We start from the raw sequence: 25,420 nt of genomic DNA on the forward strand, positions 1-25,420 counted from the left end.
AGCAGCCTCTATATTTTTACTACAATTTGAAAGCGCCGACATTTCCCCTTTGGGTTCAGTTCCTTTTTTAATAAATGTTATAAATTAAAACCTTTTATTTATTTTTTGCTCATTGCATATTCAGGCTGAAGTCTGCAAGATTTCATCACCTTTCTTGACAAATCACCTCTGGTTTTCATAAAGGAGGCAAACTACTTAAAGGAAAAAAAAAGTGTTTTGCTTTATTGTGCATTCTTTCCTTTTATTCCAAAATAATTCTGCTCCTTAATTTTAAGCCCATCCACATTCCTTGAAGGTCAGATGCCTCTTGTTATAGATGTCAGGTTTACGTTCCATTGTGTAATTGACTCTTAATTGTTTTTGGCTTTGTGGGCTTGGCTTAATTTTCAGAAAATATGTTTTCAGCAGTTTAGTTTTGAAATAATCTCTCCCGTGCAATTTAACTCTGATTCATAAACTTTAAGTACATTTAAAAAATATATTGCATAACAATTTAATTTTTTTTGTTATTAAAATGGCAAACCAATATCCACCATACTAAATCCATGCTACAAATGCTATGTCTTTCATTTTGTAACTTGCCTGATTGTTGTGTTAATTAAACGGGTGTTTTATAATCATTGGTGACATTCCAGGACCCATCTCACCTAGAGAGAGCACCAGAACTTTTAGCTAAGTTTTACAATCTCTCAACCACACTTCTAAGAAAGTATGGCTTTGGTTAGTATTTACCCAGCTTAATTTGCACTTGAAAAAGCTTAGGGTGATTTGAGACAAAAGGGCAAAGGATTTTATAATTTATTTTAATAGACTGTGGACCATTTAATTTTTTGCAATACTTTCCATAAAGACAGTGAATTTAATTGTGTTAACCAGATTTTGTTAACAGTACTCAGTGCATGCTTTTCACTTCTGTCTTAGCACCTTCTAATAAAAACCACTGATTTTTTTTTTCTTGAGAGGTTTGCAAATTCAGGAGCCTGTTCAAACAAACTAGCAAAGTGTCTCTCTACTCTCAATACTGATGCAAACCTTTGTAAAGGAAGCCGCTTGTGTGTAAATAAGTTTCTCCTAACCAGCAGCTTGGTGCTCTACCATGACAGTCCTGTGGGGGAAGAGGAATTACTCTGGGAGCAATTCCACATTGATTAAAAGATTCTTAGAGTAAAGCTACCGTTGTGATTGTGCTACAAGAACCATACAGTGCACAACAGGAAGCTGAGGGAATGTTGCAGCTCGTTCGGGAACTCTTTGATACAAGCATATCCGCACCGTTCCCCTCCTTTCTTAACCAGCTGACTCCTTCATCCACTGCAATCGCTCAATTCAGTTTGTCTCTTGTTTTTGTTGTATATTCAAAGGGCTTGCAGTGAAGGAGGCTGGATTGCATATCCCTGGCTTTTGGTGTTACTGTTCAGGCTGTCTTGCGTTAAGTGTCATTGTACCAGTGTGTATACATACATTAAAAAAAACTCTTGTAAATTCCGTGTTGATGGATAGCTATGAACTGTGTGCTTGAGAAGCTGTACTATATACCCATTCGGTATATTTTTGCTGGCATAACTGTCGCTTTCAATAATCCAGTTGCTTCGTACATAAACAAGGTTTGCCAACCCAAAATTATAACTAATAAAATCAGCCCAGATACTTATATATACAATCAGAATGTTTGACAGCATGTACACATACTTATAAATTGATTTGTATAATGTTACAGTACAGATAGCAAGACCAATAAATATAACTGCACAATAGTGGCATCTGTAGGCAAGAGATGGGACTGCAGGCAGTGTTTGTGAGTAGTGTGTGAACTAGCTGTCCCTTGCAATAGTGATCTGAAATAAAAGTAGTCAGTCAGTATTACATTAAACCCAGAAGAGTTTTAATTGCTTGAAGAACTAGTTATGTGTGCTTCTCCAACGATGCAGCCTAAAAGCATATCATTTGACATTTAACAAGATGCTCACATTCTGCAAAACACAAAATGTCACGGAAAGACCCAATGCACTTCACTTTATAGCCAATTGCTTTAATGAGGTCTATTTTATTAACCCATTGGATCTGTGCTTTTAAAGAACGGCTTTAATTACTTAATCACTGCTAGTGAATGCTTACATCGTAGCATATATATATATATATATATATATATATATATATATATATATATATATAAATAGACCTCAGTACAGGCCAGTGTAGATTGTTCTCCAAAAGAATCTTGAGATATTTAATGAGTGCCTTTTCACTTGCATAACTGAAGACTCGTCCGTTTGAATCGCATTTAACTGCCTTTCGGATATCAGGAAGATCGATCACGTTATCTATTTTCACGTTCTGAATCTCCAGAATTGTACCCCGCCTCTCTCCTTTACAGGCCACAAGCAGCAGGTGCTGAAATTCTGTTTAGATGTCTGTGTTGGATTCCAAGTAGGGCAGTGCATACATTTATACCCTGGGGCAACCTGCACTTGTTCTTGTGGGAGAGCTTGTACTGAATATCCTCTTTTCTCTTTCCATTATGTGGTTGGCCAATGAGTTATGTTTTTTTTTTTAAAGCTGTTTTCTTGACCACTGCAGTGCTGCGTTAAAGCGATGATCAGGAGTTTTCCCTAAAGACACTCCAGTTCCCAGCATCCCTTTGTGATTGCCCATTGACACGCCTCATTTTGTCTTATCGAAAGGTGGTGTCCTTCTGTCCTTCGATCTGGCTTTTTAAAAGATTCCGCACTTGCTAGAACTGCTTTCAACGTTGAAATACTTGCTGTTCTGTCCTCCGCATCTTGCAACAGCAGTAATAAGTGTCATGAAAGAGCTGTATGCAGTCCAGCACCAAAGGATCCAAATACTGCACAGCTGTTTAAATTGGGAAAGCATTACTTTTATTTGTTGTGCAACTGCATCCGTAATACCTAAGATGAATTTGTTCTTGTTCTCTTCTTCCTCTTGGAAGAACTACAGAAGGAGGTGGGATCCAGAGAGGCAGTGTTGTTTACAGGGCTTCTAGTTTTTCTTTGCACAGACTCAATCGCTTACCGGCTTTTAAAAAAAAAAAAGTTAGTGCTGTTGGCTTACACAGTTGTCTTTAATTTTAAAAACAGATTGCTCTATCGATATTCATGTATGAAAATGATGTGGGTTTTTTTTTCCCAAACTGATTGCTATTCAAAGGCTCTCATAAATGAGAAACTTTGCATTCATCAATCTCCACGTCATGTTATTACCTTGTCTTTTTTTTATGATGTTATGCACAATACTGATTAAGCATCATGTTCCTGAAGATTTGCCTTTTCCTTTGCGCTTGCCTGGCAAGTCGCCTAGCTCTGATCAGGCTTCCTCACTGCACTCAAACCAGGAGACAATCCTATTCCTGCCTGTGTAGAGGGTGAGCATGTGGGGCTAACCTCGTTGAAAGGCCTTTTTGTCACATGATTTGTTCAGGTTCTCGAGAGAAGCCCACAGACCAGTAAAGACATAGAAACCTGATTATTGGATCAAGGGACCCCCCCCACCCCCACCCCCACCGCCCCCCAAGCAGTCACCGCTATTAGTCAAGGGACCCTGCGGTTGGTCATCTAAAGTATATTTGGTGAATTACCATTAATATGCAGAACATGTTGAAATATCTTTTACAGTCTGTTTGTATTTGGTTGAAGTGGCTGATTGTGTTTTAATATTTTTGTATTATACTTTTTTTTTTTTATAACTTTCCTTTTATAACATTCCTTGGGCTTGACCACACTTTTGTGTCTTTTGTTTTGTTTTGTTGATCGTATATAAAGGGTATATGGGGAGAACATAATTGCGTTTCAAAGGCAATTGTAAATAACATTTACCTGAAAAAAGTCACAAATGATCTACTTTGATTGTACTGTACTTTCTAAAAAAAATAAAAATAAAAAAAAAAAAAAAAAAATATATCTTAGTGAATTTATCTACAAACATTGTAGATTGTGTGTACTTTTGATGATTTATTAAAATAACATTCTTTTAAAACTAGTGTACTTTTTTCTGTCTATAAATGGTTTCTATACAAAGTGTATGACCCTGTCATACGGGTTATTATAATGTACACTGTCTGCTCTCTTCATTTCATTAGAACCTGCCCTTCATATCGGTTTGAGCCACTGTTTGCCCTGATCACAGCTGTGGCATCAACTGGAACTTAAAGTTCATCCCACATATGCTCAGTTGGATTTGGTCCCTTGGATTGTGGTGGTCCAGGGAGATGTCGGAAGCCTCTGTCATGCTGGGTATGACTGGGCAGTATTGTTGGATAGGCATGCCTGGCAATGACGCTCAAGTGAACCTGTCGTTGAACTTTTCAATTCCACAACTAAAAGAGCCAACTACACCAGGTATTCAGAGATATAAAGCTTTATTAGTTTGCGCAAACGAGAACAGCTCAACCCATCAGTGTTAGAAAGCCCGAACAGTGTTCTGCCATACAGTTAGCCTACAGTTATTATACCTTTTAGGTTAGCATACCATAAAGGTTAGGTGGAAAGGTAGGTTCGCCCTGATCAACCAATAAGCTAGAGCCATGTTCCTTTTGTCAAACCACCCACAGTTTGGTTTTCAGTGACATGTACCTGCAGTTTAATACATTTACTTTATTTCTATAAACTTAATAGATCATAAACTCAAAATGCTTTAAAACATATAACTATGTGAATAATTGCAGTACAGAGTAGCAACACACAGGTACAGGAATGGTTACAATTATTCCCCTACAAACCACAATACTGCAGGGATGATATGTCACATCACGTGATCGACCTTATATAATGCATCTCTTAATACAGGGCGTGGCAAAATCCGTACGTTGCCAGGTAGCATTTTTTCTGTAAATAAAAAAAAAACAACATACGTGATCGATCTCTCTCTCTCTCTCTCTCTCTCTCTCTCTCTCTCTCTCTCTCTCTCTCTCTCTCTCTCTTTTCAGAGTTGCTACACTTCTGGAAATCTGATACCCCTCTGCTTAGATTCTGTAATATTATGGGTGGAAGTTCTATGTTGCTCAATGATGTATAATTAAGTTTATTATAGACGTTTGCAGGTACCTGTGTTTTATTATCCAGCTACCACTCTGTGACTATCCACGTGTCAAAATCAAGTCTCTGTTTATCAGGAAACGAAACTTAACCAGTTGAAATGGGCGCTGCCTCGGCTTGAATCAACGTCGACACAGAGCATTGCTATCTGTTTAGTAACGCAGTAGCTGTAAGTCCCTTGAGTGATACACTTACTGTAAATGAGTAAACTTGCTATTTAATCATTAGTTTTTTGTTTTGTTTTTCAAATTAAAATGTCATCATATTGAAGTACAATCCGTAAACACAATGAAATGTAAGTATAGTGTGTTTGGAGTGAATAGATTGAATGCGCCAGTGTTGCACAAGGTCACCTGGCGTAACCCCGCCCCTTTCCGTCCCGAAGTGACAGGTGCAGCCACGAAAGTCTCTGAGCAGACGAAGCGGGGTTTTCAGGCAGGTAAGTTCCAGGCTTTGAAAAAGCCGGATTTCATATTAGAATATGTTTTATTCTCTATTCCGTGGTTAATGTGTAAACAGAACGGTACCAGATCTTCTACGTTAAGCAAGAGGTATGGCATTTGTACCGACCGATCTGCTCGTTGGTAACATGCCATATTGTTGAACAGGAGCGACAAGCACTATGTCATGGAACAAGAAGGCATTATTATTATTATTATTATTATTATTATTATTATTATTATTATTATTATATTATTATATATACACAGTTATTTGTTGCAATAAAAAACGATATTTTCTAATATAAAGAGGTATGTCTAAATTTGCTAAACGCAACGCAATATATATATATATATATATATATATATATATATATATATATATATATATATATATATATTAAATGTATTTTAGTTCCTGTGATCCACTTTGTATATCAAGCCTTAATGTGTTAAATATTATAGGATTCACGGTAAAACACGTTTTTATGAGGAAGGAGATAAGAAATGTGTCGGCAGCAGTATTATTTGAATATTAAAATTATCCCGGAAAAATGACTACTTTGTAGTTTGCGTAATTTTCCAGACTGAAATGATTTTAAATAATAACGGTAATGCAGTGCGACATTGCCGTGGCATTGTATTTGAAGGGGATGTATTTTAGCACCAGTCCTATTGTTGTCAGGATGTTAACAATGAAAAGGAAAATTTTAAACTTAAATAATAAATAAGCAAATCATTTTCTCCAGCTGCAATACTACCGAGTGTTTGCTAGAGACAGCGTAATGCAATTACCTTTTATAAAGGGCTTCCCTATTGTTACTGTGGTATTTGAATACACTCCTGAAACACGACCTTTTGCTAAAACTCTGTTTGTCTGTGCTTAGAAATATTGACGTTTAAAAGAAGTTCAGCAGAATTTTCAGCGCCTCCCAAACAAGCCCGCTCATTCCCAGAGCCTCGTTGCACCGTGTTCTAACGTGTTTGGTGATGTTAAAAATGGTCCAGAGATATGTGACACAGAGTCGCTGTTCTGTCTCTGAATCACGTGGACACCTGTTGCGTATTTTCCATGTTAAACAGTGGTGGCTGTTTGAAGCTTAGTGCAAATATAACAAACCCTTCTATTTCGATTCAGTGGTCCTGACACATCCGGATACTGCATGCTGCAGCTTCTCCAGCTAACACTAATTGCATAAGATGTTTAGAATATTATGAGGTGACAACAAAATATCATATGCTTGGCCCCCATATTAAAATACCAGAGGTATCATATGCTTGGCCCCCATATTAAAATACCAGAGGTATCATATGCTTGGCCCCCATATTAAAATACCAGAGGTATCATATGCTTGGCCCCCATATTAAAATACCAGAGGTATCATATGCTTGGCCCCCATATTAAATGATCTGAGCTGAGACGATCTTTTTTTTTTTTTTCTCAAGATCATAAACCATAAACTGCACGCATGCTGTTGATGGTCATAAAAATGATAAAATGAAAGGGGGTATTGAACTTTCAAAGCTTGTATGTATTTTTTCCTTTACTGGAGCTGCCTATGAATGATATTAGCTAGTTGTGAGGACACATCTGACATGCAAATTGTTGCTAGGGTACAGTGTGTTTTGCGGATTCTCAATGTGAGTGGGGTGCAATGCCTTGTATCTGTGTCTTCCTGTCTGATCTGTTTGAAAATAAATTAAAAAAAAAAAAAAAACAGAACAATTTAAACAGCAGTGAACTGTTAAGTTCCGCCTGACATTTATTTAAACAGTAAATAGCAAATATGTTTTTGTTTTACATTTCCCTTTTATATGTGTCATGACGCTTGCAATTATAGACGCAGCAGTTAATGGATTTATTGATTATTGATCGCAGTGGCTTTTAGTTTGCTTCCCTCAATTACAATGTATCATCTTAAAATGTATACTGGAAAACTTTTTTTTTTTTTTCTCCAGATCCTTCTCAAGCTGATTTCCGACCCCTTTGCCTTGATCAGATCCCAGAAAGAATGGACAATCCAGGAATGTGCAGGAAACGCGACGCGGCGATAAAGTGGTTCACGGAGTTCCAGGTGGATTGCGTTATGAGGAATGGTGATGTTCCCGAGTGGTTTCATGGAATTATCACAAGGAAGTAAGACCTAAAAAAACAAGCGTTTTACTGCAGATTTTACCCATATATATATATATATATTACTATATAATATATAATACTAATATATATATATATATATATATATATATATATATATAGATAGATAGATAGATAGATAGATAGATAGATAGATAGATAGATAGATATTTTATACTAATGTTCGCTGACGTTTTTCTTGTCACAGGAATGCAGAAGATTTATTGCAGAATAAAGCTGCAGGTTGTTTCTTGATCAGGGTCAGTGAAAGTCGCATCGGGTATACCTTATCTTACAGGTGAGAATGTGTTATTTTCTATATGAATCAAGTGCAAAAGCAATTGTTGTGCATTTACAGTATATGAATATAAACCACTGCAGTAGCTCCCAGGAGTCCAGGCAGTATTTTTTATATTAGAAACAGTCAACTGAAGAAAATCTAATGAAACGCTCTTTAAAAGGTTTGTGTAAGTGGTACCCTAGCAGAATCAGCACAGCAATGTAAACACATTGAGTAGGGAACAAATACCAAACCTGATCATGATACAGACGCTCACTAGTACTGGAACTGATATGCAAGCAGAACTGCCATATGATGCTGTTAACATGCAAATAGAAATAGAAATGTGTTATATCGAGATCACAGTATAAATGGTCTCAGAATGTAGCCATAAGCACTTTTTTCATGTCCGCAGTGAGCCACTGTAAATGAATATGGAAGCTGTGTCTCTACCACAGTAAGAATGCAGTGTTTTCCCTGTTCTTTCCCCCGCATGTAGAACTGTGGATTGCTGCAGGCACTTCATGATTGATGTGCTAAGGAATGGCCAGTATACTATCGTGGGAGAGGCCACATCCTACAAATCTCTTGACCACTTGGTGGATTTCCACCAAAGACATCCAATCTTGCCTTATAATGAGATTCTAACTGTTCCTTGTGGGCAGGTAAGCATCCAGAAAGGGCACGTTTTTTACATGAGGGCAAACACAACTGGGAAGATGGTTCTTGTCCTAAATAGAGTATGATCAATCTGCATGCTTTTCTCTACACACAAGTGGAGTTGGAGTGAGGTGAGGGGACTGATGATTCACTGTGAGTGTGCCTTTGAGCCAGTAAGTTACAAAAAATGTACCTGCTTTTTCAGTTGATATATGAAAAGCGTCCTGCCTTTTTTTTGCTTTGCAGATCTCGAAAGACGACGCTGATTATGCAGAGCTGCTGTTTTCAAAGAAGCAGCCCTCTGGTGACTCCAGCTCCATTGCTCACAATCAGATTCCCGTTCCATTCCCAAGGAGCCTTCCAAAACCTCAGGCAGCTCCAGAACTCTGTTCACTCAGGGACGTGCCTCCACCCCTCCCGTCACGACCTTCACTCCTCCGGTCGAGAGACAGAAATCTCAAAACTAGGAATCCGCAACCCTCGGCTGGATTTCAGGACACCATCCCTGTGAATAGACTTTACCCCAGTCTTAGCAAGGAGCTGTCTTCCGTGAACCTCCTGAATGATGCAAGAGTAAGTGGGGCACGACAAACAAGGCAGTATTACATTTAAAACTATCTGTAATACATCCAGACCTTCACACTATTTCAACCATATTTCATACCCCAGAACTTTCCTACTGCATTGACATAATGGTGGAACAGAGGTCCCTTACTGGATTATAATGGACTTAAAAATGACTTTGAAGTGTCAGTTGATCTGTGTAATGCAGGGTCCATTATCACAGAGAGCCTAATGTCTGTCTAGAATGATCACTGCACAGGAACTTCTACCTTGCTCCAATAGCCAAACTTGAAAAGTGACGTTAACAGCTGTTTGAGTCTATCTGATTGATGACTTGACTTGCTGCTGCATGCTTCTTTAACCTGTCCATGCATTACTGCTTCTTTCTGTCTGTATTTTAGTTTTTGTTTTGATCCACAGTCGAGTATTAGAAGGCGGTGATTCAATGAGACAGCTGAACATTATCCATGTGTATTTCAGATTTCAGATGATAAACCTGAGCCCTTACCCTGGAAGAGCTTGTTCAAGAGGTCCCAGAGTACAGAAGCGATTTTCAAAGAGGCTCCTCCACTACCACCAAGGACCTTCCTGCCTCCAACCAGGGCACAGGAGCCGTCTTCAGCAAAAAGGCCTTTTCCCATGGAAATCCCTTTGACAAATTCCACCGCCTCCGAGAAAGAGGCAAGTAAAGTGCCCGGCAGTGGGATCTTCTTCGGCGAACGGCTTTGCAGGGTGAAAAACGTCATCAAAGAAATGGAAAAAGAATTCAGAACACAGAGCACCACCATCAGCCTCCTCACTTTAAAAAAGAACTCCCTGAAAAAGAAAGGGGGAGCCACAGAGACGCGTGGACATTCAGATCCCTTTCAGGCAAAATCTGCCGAGAGCAGTCCCGATAAGATCAATGATTTCAGCTCGGGCTTCCCTGGAAACAGCAAAGAGACTAAAAACATTTACCAGGAACTGCCATCAGAACTGGCAACCCAGCGAGCCATACAGACCAACAAGACTGCCCCTAATTCCACAGCCGCTCCTTCTGTGAGTTGCAGCTCGAAGGGTTTTTTAAACACTGTTGGGTTTAATCAATGTGTAAAAACCAAAGACAGTGGTAAAAAGCAGCCAGCTCTCCCACTGGAATACCATCAGCCACCTCCATTTGCCCCAGGATATTATTGATCATTTAAAATAACTTTCTTTTTTTCACAAGGTTTTTGAAAATACAGAATCGGGGCCCACCATGCACAGGTGTAAAATACCAGCCAATAAATGTAACGCTAACACATTTAGAACCGCATAGCGTGTAACAAAATAACTTAGTGTTCTGTTCATGAGACTCAAACAATCAGTTCTGTGGATCACTGCTGGTATTCAGATAATGGAAAAGGGAAGCCTGGACATCAACATGGAACTGATCAGTTGCATCATAATGCTCATGCAGGAGCAAGTAGGACACTCAGAAATCTCCACACAAACTTTTAAATGTTTCAGAAATTCATGTGCAGATTCTAGTGTGTCAAACAGTTATCAGATACAATATTTAATGATATACATTTTATTGTTTTAGACATAAAAAAAACTCTAGATTTAAATATTCGTCAAGGAATTTTAAGTTACTTTTAATGTGTATATTATATATATATATTATATATATATATATATATATATATATATATATATATATATATATAAAATAAAACAAAATGATTTAACAAAGACTTTTTATTTATGTAAATATTAAACACACATACGAACTTACAGTAAATAATAGCACGTGTATATCCTTTTTATATATTACATCGAATCAAATTTGATTTTGTTGTGGTAGTTTGTCAGGTTGCATATTTGGTGTGATGTTTTGTAATATTTCTTTATATATAATGTGTGATTATTTAGTTTTTGCTGTCATTTCCAGCTATCATTCCCCCTGTAACAATACTCAATATTGTTTTGGCTTTTTTCATTTTAGATTTAGTTCAGTCTTCTAATGCAAAGTTCAAGACTTATTAAGTTCAGAAGACTTTTTTAAAAAAAAACACGTGACCACTTATCTATCTTATCTTTCATGGCTAGGACAGGATTTCTCCTAACTTGGCATCACAGAAGCATCTTGTCTTAGCATTTAACTTACAGCACAAAGACAAGCCCTATTGTATTCCCGTCCTGTGGGTCTTTTTAGTTTGAAATTTCATCGGAATGTGTTCAATGGGTGGTCATCACAATGAAAAGGTTCCGGTATTTTTTATATCAAATTGACTCAATAAATAATCGATTACAAGAAGTATCAACTTGATTCTCCTGAAATATGCATGGGCGTGTGCTTGATAATTAATTTAAAAAAATGAACAAACAAGTTTTATATATGATGGATTGAAAAAGTTTGTAGTAGAAGGCATGCATTACATTTTGTTATATAACACATATTAAACACTTAGAACATCATAAGACATTTTCAATACGGTATATATATATATATATATATATATATATATATATATATATATATATATATATAAGTCTGTATGGGCACCCGGCAACGAGATATTCAGCCCCTTGCACAAATCGGTACAGTACAGCAAGGCAGTTCAAATGCTCATGAATTATTAATAACCTCGCCCAAGCAGCTCATGAATAAATTATTTTCTTGTCGGCGTTGAGTGGAGCAGGGCTGCTCTGCCTCTATATACAGTCGGGAGAGGAGAACTGATCAAACGGGTAACGATGGCACATATCCCGGGACTCCCAGTTACCGCAGTTGTGGTAAGTTTACTTGAAAGAACAGGGATGCGTTTGTAGATACTTTAAATATAACTTATTTCTTGAACCGGTAGGCCCCCCCAAAAAGCCTGGGACTTGCCTGTGTGCCACTACGGTAAGGGCGCTGGTGGAAGGAAGCTAGCAAATCTGCAGTTTGAAAAAGCTTTGCAGAAAGCACTTTTATTTTTTGTAAACTATTAAAAGCGATGTAATATAGTTTGACAAAGTGAGCGGCCAATTAAAAGCAAGCGTGCCCTACAGATTATCCGTCCAGTAATAGAAGGGATGTGCATGAGGTTAGATAGCAAGTGACAAACAATTGAATTTTGAAATGTCGGGTATAGTTTTGTCACAAGTGCTGAGATTTCTGTAAACGGTTAATTTTCAGTGTAGCGATGATGTTAGCAAGGCACCGTACTTTTTGAAATTCATACATTTTCAGGATTCTGTCGCACTGACGATTCTACTGTAAAATAAAATAAAATAAGACCAAAAAACTTAAGTTATATTTTAATGCAAGGAAAGCTACGAGAAACGTAAAACAATTACTGTAAACAGTGCTTATATATATATATATATATATATATATATATATATATATATATATATATATATATATATATATATATATATATATATATATAAGATATAAATGACGCATAAATGACAAAACGAAACAAACAGCGGTAGGCTCTCTCAGCGGCACACCGTAATTTTTTATTATTGGATCAATATTTTCCTGTTTGCTTATTGACAGGGTGGGCGCGGTGGTTTTGAGTTTAAATATCGCAGTCCACTGAGAGTGTGGTACATCGTGACATTGCATTACTGTAGCGAGTGGAACGAAAACTCGGCTAACCCAAACACGCATTATAATAACAGTTTATAATATTGTTGATAGGCGGAGATTTTTTATATTTTATAACCTACTGCCGCTGCGAGAATATAAAATATTGGTTCCTGAAGACGCTCTCAAAGTTTAGAAACCTGCTTCTCGATTTAAATCTTTGACGTTGTTTAAATCACAGTCAAAGTAAAATGGCCACAGAATTTTTTTTTTATTATTTTTTTTAAAATCCGCTTTAAAAACGTTTCCTTCCAAGGTGTTTGTTTGCTTGACTGGTCGATAAAAACAGGTTGAAGTGTTGTTTTTGACTCCAGTTCAGATACTGGGAAATCACCTTAGCAACAGCCCATATTGATCTTAAACAGCGCTGTTGCTAATGGGACGATTCCTTGAATTAGGGTGACGTCATCTTAGTTTGATAATGGCCAGTACAAAACTTTGTTGAAACCCAAACTAGTTTAGTGGCGACGTTAATTTAGAGATGTTACAATGCAATAGAAATGTATTTTTATATAGCGCCCTTCACGCCATGGCGCTCCAGAGGGCTTTACAAAGTTGAAAACAAAACAGGAGTGCTCATATAGGTACAATACACTCCCAGCTATAACCAATTATATATATGGTTTCAATTTGGATTTAAAAGATTCCAGCGAGCGAGCATGTCTCTCTGGTTCCAGTACTGTAGGCTTTGTTTATTGAAATGAAATAGCCTTGCAGAGATGCGTGCTCGAATCCGTGGATCCGATGTGCTAAATACAAAGGCCCAGTCTTTGTTTTGAGGGAACTGTGAATGCTGATGACGGACCACAATTCCCGAAGGGGAGGGGGGGTCGGAATGTGTTTTTAAATAGCAGGGAGTCTCTGCTGGGATTGCTTGCCCGGCCCTTGTCATCGTCTCTGGCACAATGCAAAAGGAATGACTCTGAGGTGGCTGATTAGCAGCAGAATTGATGCCAGGCAGAAGAGCGGCTTGTTGTCTTTGGCAGTTTACGCATGAAGTAACCGTTTGTGCGTAGATATTAGACGCAACACTTTTTGTTTGGTTAGCAAACACACACACACACACATCAATGGCATACAGTGTGTGCAAAGCAATGTAGACCTTATTCCAGTGAATCCACAGTGTTTCCTTTAATCCAGTATGATAAGGCTATTGGGGTCTATCCGATCGGATTTTTATTTTTATTTAAATCGTTTTTTCTTTCAAATTATGGAAACATTTTAATAGTATCCTAGTTGTAGCTCCAACTCCAAATGAATGTAAAGTTATTGGGATGTTGCAGGTGGTGGTTTGTTAACAGTTACATTCCAATACAAATTGCTCACAATCTTAAATGTATACATAAGTAAAGCACATTATTTGTCATTGTGGCATCCTCAGTGTGAACTCTAATATGTTTTACCTTCTAAAAAGGCTTTCTGAAGTTATTTTGACATCATTCACGTCATTATTGCATCACGCATCGTTATGTAATGTGCAGAAGAGCGAAAATCCCCTTCACACATAATGCATCAGCAGCCTTGTCTCTTGTCTCAGCTGTTATCAGTCTTTGCTCAAAATTTAACACTGCATTACTGCATTTTAATTCAGTGAAAGGAATAAGCAAGTGTGTGCAGAGGCGGCTGGATGCCCCTGGAATTCATCAGCACATAATTCCATCAGTGGAACGCTGTCTAAATCTGCCAACAGGATGCATCTGTCTGTGTATTATTATTATTATTATTATTATTATTATTATTATTATTATTATGGAAGAGCTGTTTTACTAAAATATTGTGTGCCTGGAAGTGTTGTCCGGGGGTGTGCTTGACTGGACTGTGTGAAAGCCACGTGTTCACGAGGAGCGTGGCCTGGGTGAATGGCTGCAGGGTTAACGTTCTAAGCTGACAAGATAATGTGGGGTGTTTTCCAGTGTCTGTGGGTGTGGCTTTACAGTTAAATCATTAGAGCATCCATCTCCTTATAGGGAAGGAGGGTTTTAAAATGTGTTCAAATTGTTATGCTGTATATCTTTTCATATAGGTAAAATGTGATACCTATATATAAACACTGATGAAATGTCTTTTTTCTTGTTTCAGCAACGTATTGAGATTCATAAACTGCGCCAAGGGGAGAACCTAATCCTTGGGTTTAGCATAGGCGGGGGAATCGATCAAGATCCAGGACAGAACCCCTATTCCGAGGACAAGTCTGACAAGGTGGGTCGCTTTTAACATGTGCAGATCCTGTGCGATGATGCAGTGGGATACGATGCGTAGCTCCAGCACCATCTGCAGACAGTTCAGAGATCGAGACGCAGCATTGCTAGATGTAGTGTCTGATATTGTGTGGGGTGGTTAAACTGAGGGGCAGCAGGGGAGAAAGACTTGCAGAACGTTTTGTGAAAGGTGGGCTTGGTCTACGTGCTGTTGGGTAGCCAGTAGGTTTAGTGTAGTGGGCTGAGCATCCAGTTATAACTGTTATAGACAAGTTTATTAATCATCCCCTTGGTGTTGAAAATGCTGTTGTGTGGAAAACTTTGTTCAGCGATTATGAGTTACAAATACAGCAGTGCAGCTGTGGCCCAAAAAGTTTGCATTGTCTAGAATTTTAGGATTGAGAGAGAATTTAAATAAAATATATATTTATGAGCACAATCTTTTATTTAACAACTTGTATTCAAAGAAACTACATGATATCACAAAAGTCTACCGGAAGCCATGATAGTAGTACAGTGGTTCATGTTCCTGTTGCTTTTTTCAGTTTTTCGTGAAGTACGTGGAAAACTACAAAGTGGTGGTGTGTAATTGAACATGTTAATGTAACATTATTCAGCAGGTTTCGTTAGACTTTATGAAGGAAAATTAGTTAGTGCTATAGGGTGATACAAAACATCTGGCCATAGCTGTAGTCTTAATACCGATTGTATTGTGCTGCTGCTGATGATGATGATGATGATGATGATGATGAACATGTCTTGCTGCAGGGTATCTATGTAACCAGAGTGAGCGAGGGGGGACCAGCTGAAGTAGCAGGTCTACACACTGGAGACAAAATTATGCAGGTACTGAGAAGCGAGCGCCACTATCCTACTGCAGAGCTGTTGTGAGTCATTACTGATTTTATTGTGACCTTAGTTATGGTGGGGTGAACTAAGCTCACCTTAAAACCTGGGAATGGGTCGCACCGCTGTTGGACTGGAGTCTGTATTCCAATAATAATGGAAGGTTAACATATACAGAAGAGACACAAGGCAGTGGATGGGAGAAGGGCTGTTTGTTGAAGAACTGAAGCGTTTCCATTGCTTTTTGCAGGTGAACGGCTGGGATATGACTATGGTAACCCACGATCAGGCACGAAAGAGGCTCACTAAGAAAAACGAAGACGTGGTGCGCCTGCTGGTGACAAGGACAAATCTGGAGAACGTTGTCCGGCAATCGATGCAATAAGCGACTGGATAGAGACCAAAACAAATCCGTATTTATAACACATGCAGAGGGTGGAGGTAATAGAAAAGGTTAACAAGAAGTGGCACGTCACGTTGACAAAGGTTTCTGTTGATTTTATTTTAAATTTTAATGTCATGCCTTACTCCCGTTTTGTGATCTACCTGTTTACTATGCAAACAGAACTCAGTTAGCCCTAATCTAGAGCCACCTGACGCTACCTGAGTTAAACAAGACTAGTGCTATTTGGGAAACCAGTGTGGTATCAAAGTAAAACAGAATTTAAACACTGTTAGGCATTTCAGTGTGCTTTACAAATGTTCCAATGGCACAATGATACTGCATGTCGACATACACAGGGGTGCGGGGTTAGAACGAATGATTCCTTTTAAGTATGACGTTTTTGACCAACTAAAAGTGCAATAAGCATTCGCGTGTGTTGTAAACACATTAATTCTCATGAGCTTTAAACTACCAGATGTGCTAGGAACATATAGAGGGGTCATACTTTTAACAGTGTTGTGTTTTTTTTTTTTTTCAATTTCATACATCCATACATAATCGATACCAAAGTAAAGGAGAGTCCCAGGTGCTAGTGGGAAGCACAGTGTGGGGTATGGTGCTGTCTTTATTATCTAACCATTCTTCGAATGCCTTTTAAACTTGCTATGTGAGCTAAACCCTAAGAGAAGGGTTTAGTTAGAGGGAACATGTCACCAAGTGCCTTTATTCCTTTTCCTTTAAAAGCCATCAGCAGTCAAACCAAAAATAGTGGGGGGAATGGGGGCCACTCAAAAGGCGCGGTTTCCCATGCTTTCTTGTACATGTAGTTTTACACTGAAACAGTATTAAAGTTACCTAAGCCAAAGTGCTATCTACTTCCTGGCCCAGGGCTTGGGTTGCCAAGTCTTTCTTTCAAAATGATTGTAATCCAGTTTAATTAGGCTCTTGCTCATGAGGAAAAGACGTCATAAAGACCTATTAGTCCCTTTGTGTAACTGACTGAATGGGTGTTCTACCTGATATACAATACCAAGCCATATTATTATATATTTTCTATACGGTACCTCCCTTAATTTCTTTAAAGAGCTTTTAATCTGCGTTTGCTTTTCAGTAACTCTACCCACAGCGCTTCCTTTAAGACTGCAGATAATGTCAATCAGGAAATTTCTAACACTAATTTGCAAGAATTCCAACCGTATTTACTCGGTTCAATGTATTTTTTTTTATTGTAAGCTCTTTTGTTATAACACTAATTGTTCTGATCTGTGTTAGCTAATGATTATGTCCAGGATAGCAGCTTGATGCTGTCACCTGCCTAATAACTATTAGTCTTCCTGATTTGTACTGCTGAAAGTAATAACAATTCTCAAAAAGTATTCGTCTTTGAGTTATTCATTTGCTGATCCATTACCTGTTTAATAGGTATAACTGAATGATCAGGGTTATAGTTCTTGGTCAGGGGTTTAATTGCTTAATAATGATGCGCTTGCAGGAATTTAGTTCTAAACCCCTGTTTACAAAAAGATCTACAACTGGGTTAGCATAATTTTGCTTATAATTTACCCCCTGTAGCTAGCTGCTGCCTGCTGCTTTGTCATTCATTCAGATCGTTCTGTGCGTGTCACACATGCATTGCACACTTGGTATACCGATTAGTGTAACATTAGCTTAACTGCAGTAGGTGGGACACTTTCATCACTTGCTTGATTAAAAAACAAAGCTGTACTATTCAGATCCCTAAAATAGTGTGTAAGTAACCCGGCAGCCAATGCAAAATTGACATGAATACATCTTTGTATACCTGCAAAGCTTTGAAACTAACACTGTCCAGTGCTTTGCACGGGTAAGCATGTTTTCTCTGGATATGCTAATATGCTATGTAGTCTCTTCTCATGATCCTGGATAATGAGCAGAGTGAACACTATCTCACTAGCAGAAGCTAAATAAGTTTGAATCTATATAGTACTATCTTCTTCTACTCCACAACTGGTAATAACTTAATAATTCCTCACCAGTGTGTTTTAGATTGTTTGCAAGTCAAAAAACTATTAAATGTGTTATAAAAAAAAAAAAAAAAAAAACTATTCACCTCAACTGAATTTTGATGCACCAGAAGGTCAAAATTATTATTTTATGTTTTTACTTGGAGTTAACTTGTTATAGATATATATATATATATATTATATTTATATATTATATATATAATATATATATATATATATAATATATATATACACACATACAGTATGCAACCGTTGTGTTAAACACCTTTTATAAAATAACTTAGAAGAATATTTATACTGATAAAGTATAGTCATATACAAACATACATATGAATGTATAATCTGTATAAAAAAGTCATATTTTCTGTTTTTCATAAGTACTAACCCCTTAATGTATACAAGGAATTGAGCGCTTGTTCAAACGGTTTCTTAAAGTACATTGGAGAGCAACTCAAGTCTCAAGGCGGAAACTGACAATTTGGATGAGAAGATTCAACCTCGGTACATTTTAAACCGTGTTTCGTGTGTCTCACCGCAAAACAATAAGAAAGCTAGCACCATTTTCATTTGTGGGATGCATAGGTCCCTTTTATTAGATTGAGATTGTTGTGCAGCAGCCCTGGAAAGGCACACGAACGGGGATGTGGAAGGGAAATATAAACAAGGAGTCGTTACTGGTTCTACCCACAGCTGGGAACGGTCCCGCGAGGGTGCTGTGCTTTGTTGAGTTTCGGTGGGCTAGTCTAGAGGCTGGTATGCGTCTGTCTTTTGTGAATACAAGCAACAGTGCTGAGTGATGAACAGAATGTCAAACAAGATTGAGAACACTCCCAAACCGAACTTTGTTAGGTCTCCAAAAATCAACATCCACTGATCTGAAACAGAAATAACACATATACATATAGACGATAATAATAATAAATCTGCCCTCTTGTAAACCACCTAGTGGCTGAAGGTCCTATTCTAGCTCACTTCTATAAGGCTTTGCATTCCCTGTGCTCTACCTCTCTCAGTCTTTGCTTGTAAAAGATTTGGGTTGAGAGTCTCCACAGAGCTGCTCTGACAATCCTTCAATCTCTTTGCTTGAGTCCGTATCTTTTCTTTGGCACAGCCTCGGGGTCATGGAAATGCCTTCCAGATTCCACTGTCGTTGTCAAGCATCTCCGGGTTTAAAACTGCTGTTCAGCATCATCAGTGCTTGAGATCCAACTTGTTTAACTATTAAGATGTGCCTGTGCTAAGCTAAACTAAACTGACAGGAACAGCAGAGCACCAGAGGTGTGTGTTTTGTGCTTACCGTTGTTGAATGACTGCAAGAACATCTGTATCAGACTGAAGCTCCTTCCTGTAAAATCCAGCAAGACGTTTCCGATGCTCCAGCCAACCGTGCTCTTCCTCCGGTAGTTCATGTAAGCCTACAGGCCAGGAGAGGATAGAAAAGTCCAACAAACTCCTTCGCTTTGTGCTTACACAGCAGGTTCATACAGTAGCCAGCCCCCTTCCCTCCCACAAGCAGGCCTTTCACTTAAAGTGACATCGTAGTAATGAAGCTACAAATGGTAGGGGAAAGTTTTTTTTTTTTTTAATTTATATTCATATTTCTGACTTACCAAACAAACCACACAAAAAGCATAAGTGTCACGGTTTACCTGTCTCTTACCTGTGGAATGTATTTGACCAGTGTGACCCCCAGTTTAATGTAAGAGAAGTAATACAGGTAATCCAGCCAGGTGATAGTACCTGTGACCGCCGCAAACAGAGCTGAGAAGGCAAACACCCAGGCGATCACCAGCAGACCAATAGCCACCTTTGAGACTCTCTGCTCACCTCTCTGTACTGGACAAGCAGAACACTGGTTACAGTACAGAACTACAGCTGTACCTTCAGAAACTCAATCATCTACTGTTTAAGAAACTACCTAAATCGCTACGTGCCTGGGATGGAAATAAGACTCCTGTTGCATTGCAGTCTCACCCATTCCAGGTTTTAGCACAAGCCTGATTAAGCACAGAGCAGCTCAGGTGTGTCTTGTTAAACACCTAGCAAAATCAGGAATGCAATGCAAAGTGCTACGCAATGGGAGTCATATTTCTATCCCTGCATGCTTCTTCCCTGCTCTCTCAAATGACAGACATGGGTACTGTCATGGACTAAATACTCTTTTGATATGTTTTTACGACAAAATATTTATTTACAGATACACACACAACAAAAAATAATGAACCCCTCCCCCCACACACACACAACAAAAAATAATGAAAACCAAGGGAGTGTGCTCCCCCAACACCGAGATAGGCTGGTGTTGTAGGGCAGGGTGCACACAACCCAGATCACGCAGACAAACGTTTCATCAAACGCCTTGTATTATTAGAATGGGCTCAAGGGTTTTGTGCAGAAATATTTAGATGTGTTCTACAGAACTATACACAGCACTCACCTCATAGAGACAGCACTGACAGATACCTACAAGGGTCAGAACAACTGCGTGGAGACTGAAAAAAACATCATTAGCTTCCACAGGATTCACCCCGTTGGGGCTGCGCTTCAGAAACTCCTCCTAGAAGAAAAATCACAGTTAATATGCACATACCATTATTAATTCAAAAGATGGCAATAAAACGCTAGTAAAACCAGGAATGGATCAAACTGCTGTGTAGTGGGAATCTTATTTCCATCCATGCATTTAGATTTCAGAAATCTGTAAGGTTTGTGAATTGGTCTCACGACAACCTTGAATTATTATGACAGAAATGTTGTCTGCCTGCAAAAAGTTTAATACCAGCTAGATGGCACCAGATACACACAAGATGTTTTCTTATGCGGGTAAGTGTACTCCATGTGGCTCTGTAACATTCTCATTCTTCATCAACTTAATTTAGGGGGCAAAAAGTTTTAACTTACCTTTACATAGGGGACCCAGAACATACCCACATTAAACATGCTGTATGCAATAAACCCTGTGAAATTTAATGCCAAGAAGTCAAAATTCAACCCTATGACACTGTAAAGGAAAAAGATGAAAACAATATAACACAAACTGTGCATTATATGCAGAGTCACTTACAACAGGACATTGATTTAACATCTCATCCGCAGGACTGAGCACAAGGAGGTGAAGTGACTTGCTCAGCATCACACAGTGAGTCAGTCAGTGGCAGAGGTGGGATTTGAACCAGTGACCTTCTGGTTACAAGCCCTGTACTTTAACCACTGGACCACACCGCCTCCTCAATATATTTCGGACAGTCCTCTCAGTGCATACGCGCACACACACGCAGCAATCAGTACAGGTGTGAGATGTGGCACATTAAATAAGACAATGGTTCCTAACTGTAGACTGCTTTAGAATTGCTTAAAACACCAAAACGCTGAATTCTTTGTGTCCCTGAAGGGGTTAACAAACTTTCTGCGGATCGGGTTGGACCCTCCACACCCCGTGAAGAAAGAGAATCCCACCTGTTCCTTCTCCAGTTTTCCACGACCTGCGGATAAAACGAGACGGACCATGCCAGGAAATAACTCCAACCAATCACCTGGTTGACGATTTCGACAGCGGCTCTCCGTACCACCAAGAAGCGAATTCGAGCTGGAGATCTGAAAGGCACAGGTTTAGAAATCCGCTCAAAACTACTTTATCTTTTTTTTAATGAGGTGAAGAAAAAATGTTCCTTTCTCTCCAGATTGCAGTGGCGTGGCAGCCAGGCTATGGCGAAATACAGCCTAGTGTTCCTGGTCTTACCCGGTCTGGTTTGAGCTGTTGCTGTTTAGGTAAACAGTAACCTGGCCTACATGTTTAGCTTGGACTCCAAAGCTTGTAGAGTTTGCTTCAGGTGGTAATGTTACCTGTAAAACAGCAGCGCATGACGCTTACAGTGACAGTGACAAAAGTGCAAGCAGCTGATATTGAAACGAATGCATTTCTTTTTTAAATGTTCCTTTAACTTTGCAGTAAAGAATTTTAAGCAGATCTGTGGACCGGTTCTGTTCTGTATTTTCTGTACTATACTGTCCTACCCCAGACACACATACTAAAACAAAGATCACACTGTGAAAGCTTTGTATCTGCACTCTAGCAAGCAACTCTTTCCGGTTTCTCTGTGGGTAGAACTTCCCTAAAACTTTTGCACTCATTTTACTTGCAACTGTGTTAGGATGCAGATAACAAATGCAGATTCTGTTATAGATTCTCAAGAAAAAAAAAAAAAAAAAGCAGTTTGCCATTTCACATATCTACGGTAAGGAAGTACTGGCTAATAAAGACAGTCTTAAGTTCCCCCTCCATCCCCTATTTTAAGCGTACCTGGTCAGGTAGCTGAACAGTGGTGGTGTTTTTTTGAAGAATAGGTGATATTAAACGTGATCTCAGTTCTCACACCTAGCGGGGAACTGTGTGTGGGAGAGAGAAACACAAGCAGTGCTGAAGAGAGCGGTTTAAGGCTCTGCACTTAGATCATAATCTTGAGCAATCTTCAGTGAACTGTAAGAACACTACGTTCAAACCAACAAAAGACTGGCTGCCCCGGAGGCATCTTGGTTCAAGTGGTAATATTTGGAATGTGGAGGGCATGCACGTCAGTTCTTGTATTCATTCAACATGTCTTTGCACACATGGTAACCTTAGTGGAGATTTACAAACCCAGTATATATAACATGCGAGTTAAAGCTGTTTTAAATAACTGTTTTACTTAGATGAAATGGGGAGGTAAGTCTTCAGTACTGATTTTTGTTTTCAACAACAGAATATTTTTTTTAATCTAAGCTGTATTCATAAACAGACTTAATTAGTTCAAAATTTATGAACCAAGTCCTAAATGCAATTTTCTGTCTGTTGGCAGTGACATAGCTGCATTTGAGAATTTGAAGACTCCAGTTGCATAGCTGTTTCACCCATTCCAGGTTTTAATACAAGCTTGATTAGTCACAGTGTGTAGGTAATAAGCTACAGGTGTGTCATTAAATTCATAGCAAAACCTGGAATGGATCACACTGCTGTGCAATGGGAGTCTTATTTCCATTCTCTTTTTTTTCTTTTCAAACTTACCACAACATGCTAAGCAAAGGGAGTCTCATTTCCACACCTGCACGCTTGTTTCCTCCTCTCTCAAGCCACAGAAGTGGAAACTGTAAGAGTCATTTCTGCTAATCATGCAGAGGTGATGTCCCCTATTCAAGCCCTCACCAGACCTCACCTTGCTTAGCTTCTGAGATCTGACGAGGTGAGAGGCCAAGGTAGATATGCTGTGTGCACAACACATAAATACAAACAATGAAATAAAATGCCTTTTATTTAAGTAACCGTGGAGTTGTGGAAAATTAGACGCTGTCTCAGTTTGGTGGTGTTACAACACATCGTGTGGGACAGTGACGTAAACAGTGCTGGGGAGTACCAAGGGAAGACATAACGGGAACTCGAAAGCTGGGATTACAGGTAGGTATTGTTTTCAGTTCCCCAAAGAGATGCAACAAACCTGCCACTTTTAATAACAGCAGTGAAAAAAACAAACAAACAAAAAACCATTAAAAAAAATAATGTTTTTCATATATTTAAAATGAATACACAGGTTGTGTCACGCAACTAGCCCTAAGGGTCATTTTGTATTTCACACACATCTGTGATCATATATGGATTCCTAATGCGATTTACTTTCATATGGCTGACAGCTGTAACGAATGCTTGCTCGAACGATAACTATTAACAGAGAACTAGCAGCCAGATCTCCCGACACTACTAACAATATTAATTTCCCCCAATCTAACACCTATCTTCACTTGTTGAACTCTTTTATAATTGACTGAAAAAGCTAACCCTGTACTGGACTCTAGCGCCAGTGCTTCGCTCCAGCCTGAAATAAATGTTTTAAGCTACTTAGTGTATCCCAGACACGTTTAAGCCTAAGTAAAATATATATGGCCACTGCAAGTATAGTAAAGCGCAGTAAAGCAAAACGATAAATGCATGCATTTTAACTAGCGCAAAATAAAAGGTGCCGCACATTATATGACCACTAGAGGGCGACGTTTCCTCTTCAAAGTACCTGTGACTTAAAGGCTGGAAGTGAAGCAGTGCTGGCAGTTAGTGTTAACTCCAAATCGTCACTCGCTCAGAGACAAATGCACTAAAGCAGTTACAAACAAACCAATGCGTTGATCTTACGAACCCCAAAGTGTCAAAAAAAATGAAGCACCATTAGCTCTCATTAATCAGTCACACACTATTCAGACGAAACGTTTTGTGAGAATTTTTTAATGAAAACTAACACAGATCATAAATCACGCCAGGGACTGTAATAATACATAAAGTGCTGACGTGTTTTAAACACCCCGTCCAAAAAGACTGTTGATTCATTAGGCGCTGCTCATGACAGTGCCATTCAGTAAATCCATCAGTGCTCGTCCTCTTTCAGTCACTGCCGGGAACTGACTGCAGCTCTGCCAAACCTAATAAAAAAAAAACTGAAAAACGAAACAAAAATTTATCGTTTGGGTGGGGGGCGTCCTGGCTGTGCGAAGTCACAGGTCTTCACTGGAGATCCTGAAGGGCGCGTCGCATTGGCTCTGGCGCGTAAAAGCCTGCAGTCTCTCCAAATCGTGCTACAGCGAACCCTGGTGACCTTGCGCCCGGTGAGCTCAAAAGCAAACACCAGCGGGGCTGCCCTTTGTCCTCTAGGGGGTGGTAGCTCCCTGGCATCCACTCTTGAATTCCTGGGATGTAAAAGAGGAAGCTGGCTCGATGGTGGGAGCAGAGGACGTTCACAGAACCTTCAGTTCTCCTGAGCCTTGCGGGGAATCGCTGCGGTGAAGGGAAGAACATTATTGGGCGTATTAAATTAGGGAGAAAATCTTAAGTAAACATGTGTGTTGACACATATCCGATTCAATATATTTCAAGTTAATTATTTCTTAAAGACAACAGTGATTATGCATGTGCATAAGAAGAAGCTTATTGCTAGCAAAATAACACAGAAGAGCATGGAATTGTTTTCCTCAATGCAAACAGCTCCCAGACTTGAATCTGGCTCCCTGACAATGTTCAGGGCTTGTTGCACCCTTTCATATTTACACACCTGGGACAGTTTGTATTCTGGGGTCAGAATATCTGTGAGTTTTTTCCAGCTGTTGAGGCTCTTCCCCTTTCCTGGGCTCTCAGTAAAAGTTTGCCATGGTAAAACATAGTGAAAGCCTGGGTTCTCTCCCAATTGGTGAGGGGGGGGCAAGGAAGCTTACGAATATACTTTTCAATACGTTAGTGTGTGTATTT

The 25,420-nt window shown here is 39.0% G+C and overlaps 3 protein-coding genes across 7 annotated transcripts; 2 read left to right on the forward strand and 1 right to left on the reverse strand.

Moving 5' to 3' along the window:
- The first annotated feature begins 5,021 nt into the window (after positions 1-5,021).
- LOC121301661 (hematopoietic SH2 domain-containing protein homolog) lies at positions 5,022-10,729 on the forward strand. Of its 5 annotated transcripts, XM_041231236.1 has the most exons (7): positions 5,229-5,346; positions 5,437-5,490; positions 7,451-7,628; positions 7,834-7,923; positions 8,405-8,570; positions 8,812-9,138; positions 9,610-10,728. In XM_041231236.1, exons 1-7 carry the CDS (start codon positions 5,340-5,342, stop codon positions 10,303-10,305), a joined length of 1,518 nt encoding a protein of 505 aa, XP_041087170.1. In that variant the 5' UTR covers positions 5,229-5,339; the 3' UTR covers positions 10,306-10,728. The 5 variants fall into 5 exon arrangements, with proteins under 5 accessions (XP_041087173.1, XP_041087169.1, XP_041087170.1 ...); XM_041231239.1 differs by lacking the exons at positions 5,229-5,346; positions 5,437-5,490 and adding an exon at positions 5,022-5,220 and having other exon boundaries at positions 9,610-10,727; XM_041231235.1 differs by having other exon boundaries at positions 5,228-5,490; positions 9,610-10,729.
- A 1,038-nt stretch (positions 10,730-11,767) lies between these two features.
- On the forward strand, positions 11,768-17,533 carry LOC121301564 (tax1-binding protein 3). The gene is made up of 4 exons (XM_041231062.1): positions 11,768-11,886; positions 14,810-14,929; positions 15,697-15,774; positions 16,025-17,533. The coding sequence occupies exons 1-4, from the start codon at positions 11,848-11,850 to the stop codon at positions 16,157-16,159; spliced, it is 372 nt and encodes a 123-aa protein (XP_041086996.1). The 5' UTR covers positions 11,768-11,847; the 3' UTR covers positions 16,160-17,533.
- A 1,016-nt stretch (positions 17,534-18,549) lies between these two features.
- LOC121301563 (cystinosin-like) lies at positions 18,550-21,244 on the reverse strand. Its single transcript, XM_041231061.1, has 5 exons — positions 21,064-21,244; positions 20,600-20,719; positions 19,823-19,993; positions 19,460-19,577; positions 18,550-19,037 (listed from the first exon to the last, which is right to left on the reverse strand). Exons 1-5 carry the CDS (start codon positions 21,205-21,207, stop codon positions 18,901-18,903), a joined length of 690 nt encoding a protein of 229 aa, XP_041086995.1. The 5' UTR covers positions 21,208-21,244; the 3' UTR covers positions 18,550-18,900.
- Between the last annotated feature and the right edge of the window lie 4,176 nt (positions 21,245-25,420).

The sequence above is a fragment of the Polyodon spathula genome, chromosome 27 (genome assembly GCF_017654505.1).
Source record: "Polyodon spathula isolate WHYD16114869_AA chromosome 27, ASM1765450v1, whole genome shotgun sequence".
NCBI lineage: Eukaryota > Metazoa > Chordata > Actinopteri > Acipenseriformes > Polyodontidae > Polyodon > Polyodon spathula.

Coding starts and splice junctions, on each gene's coding strand:
- LOC121301661 (XM_041231235.1), top strand. CDS start 5,340: ATGAAATGTAAGTATAGTGTGTTTGGAGTGAATAGATTGAATGCGCCA. Junction 8,571..8,811: donor TAACTGTTCCTTGTGGGCAG/GTAAGCATCCAG, acceptor TTTGCTTTGCAG/ATCTCGAAAGACGACGCTGA. Junction 9,139..9,609: donor ACCTCCTGAATGATGCAAGA/GTAAGTGGGGCA, acceptor TGTGTATTTCAG/ATTTCAGATGATAAACCTGA.
- LOC121301564 (XM_041231062.1), top strand. CDS start 11,848: ATGGCACATATCCCGGGACTCCCAGTTACCGCAGTTGTG. Junction 14,930..15,696: donor CCGAGGACAAGTCTGACAAG/GTGGGTCGCTTT, acceptor GTCTTGCTGCAG/GGTATCTATGTAACCAGAGT. Junction 15,775..16,024: donor CTGGAGACAAAATTATGCAG/GTACTGAGAAGC, acceptor TGCTTTTTGCAG/GTGAACGGCTGGGATATGAC.
- LOC121301563 (XM_041231061.1), bottom strand. CDS start 21,207: ATGCACAGTTTGTGTTATATTGTTTTCATCTTTTTCCTTTACAGTGTC. Junction 20,720..21,063: donor TCTGGGTCCCCTATGTAAAG/GTAAGTTAAAAC, acceptor TTTTTCTTCTAG/GAGGAGTTTCTGAAGCGCAG. Junction 19,578..19,822: donor TGGTCAAATACATTCCACAG/GTAAGAGACAGG, acceptor CCTGGCCTGTAG/GCTTACATGAACTACCGGAG.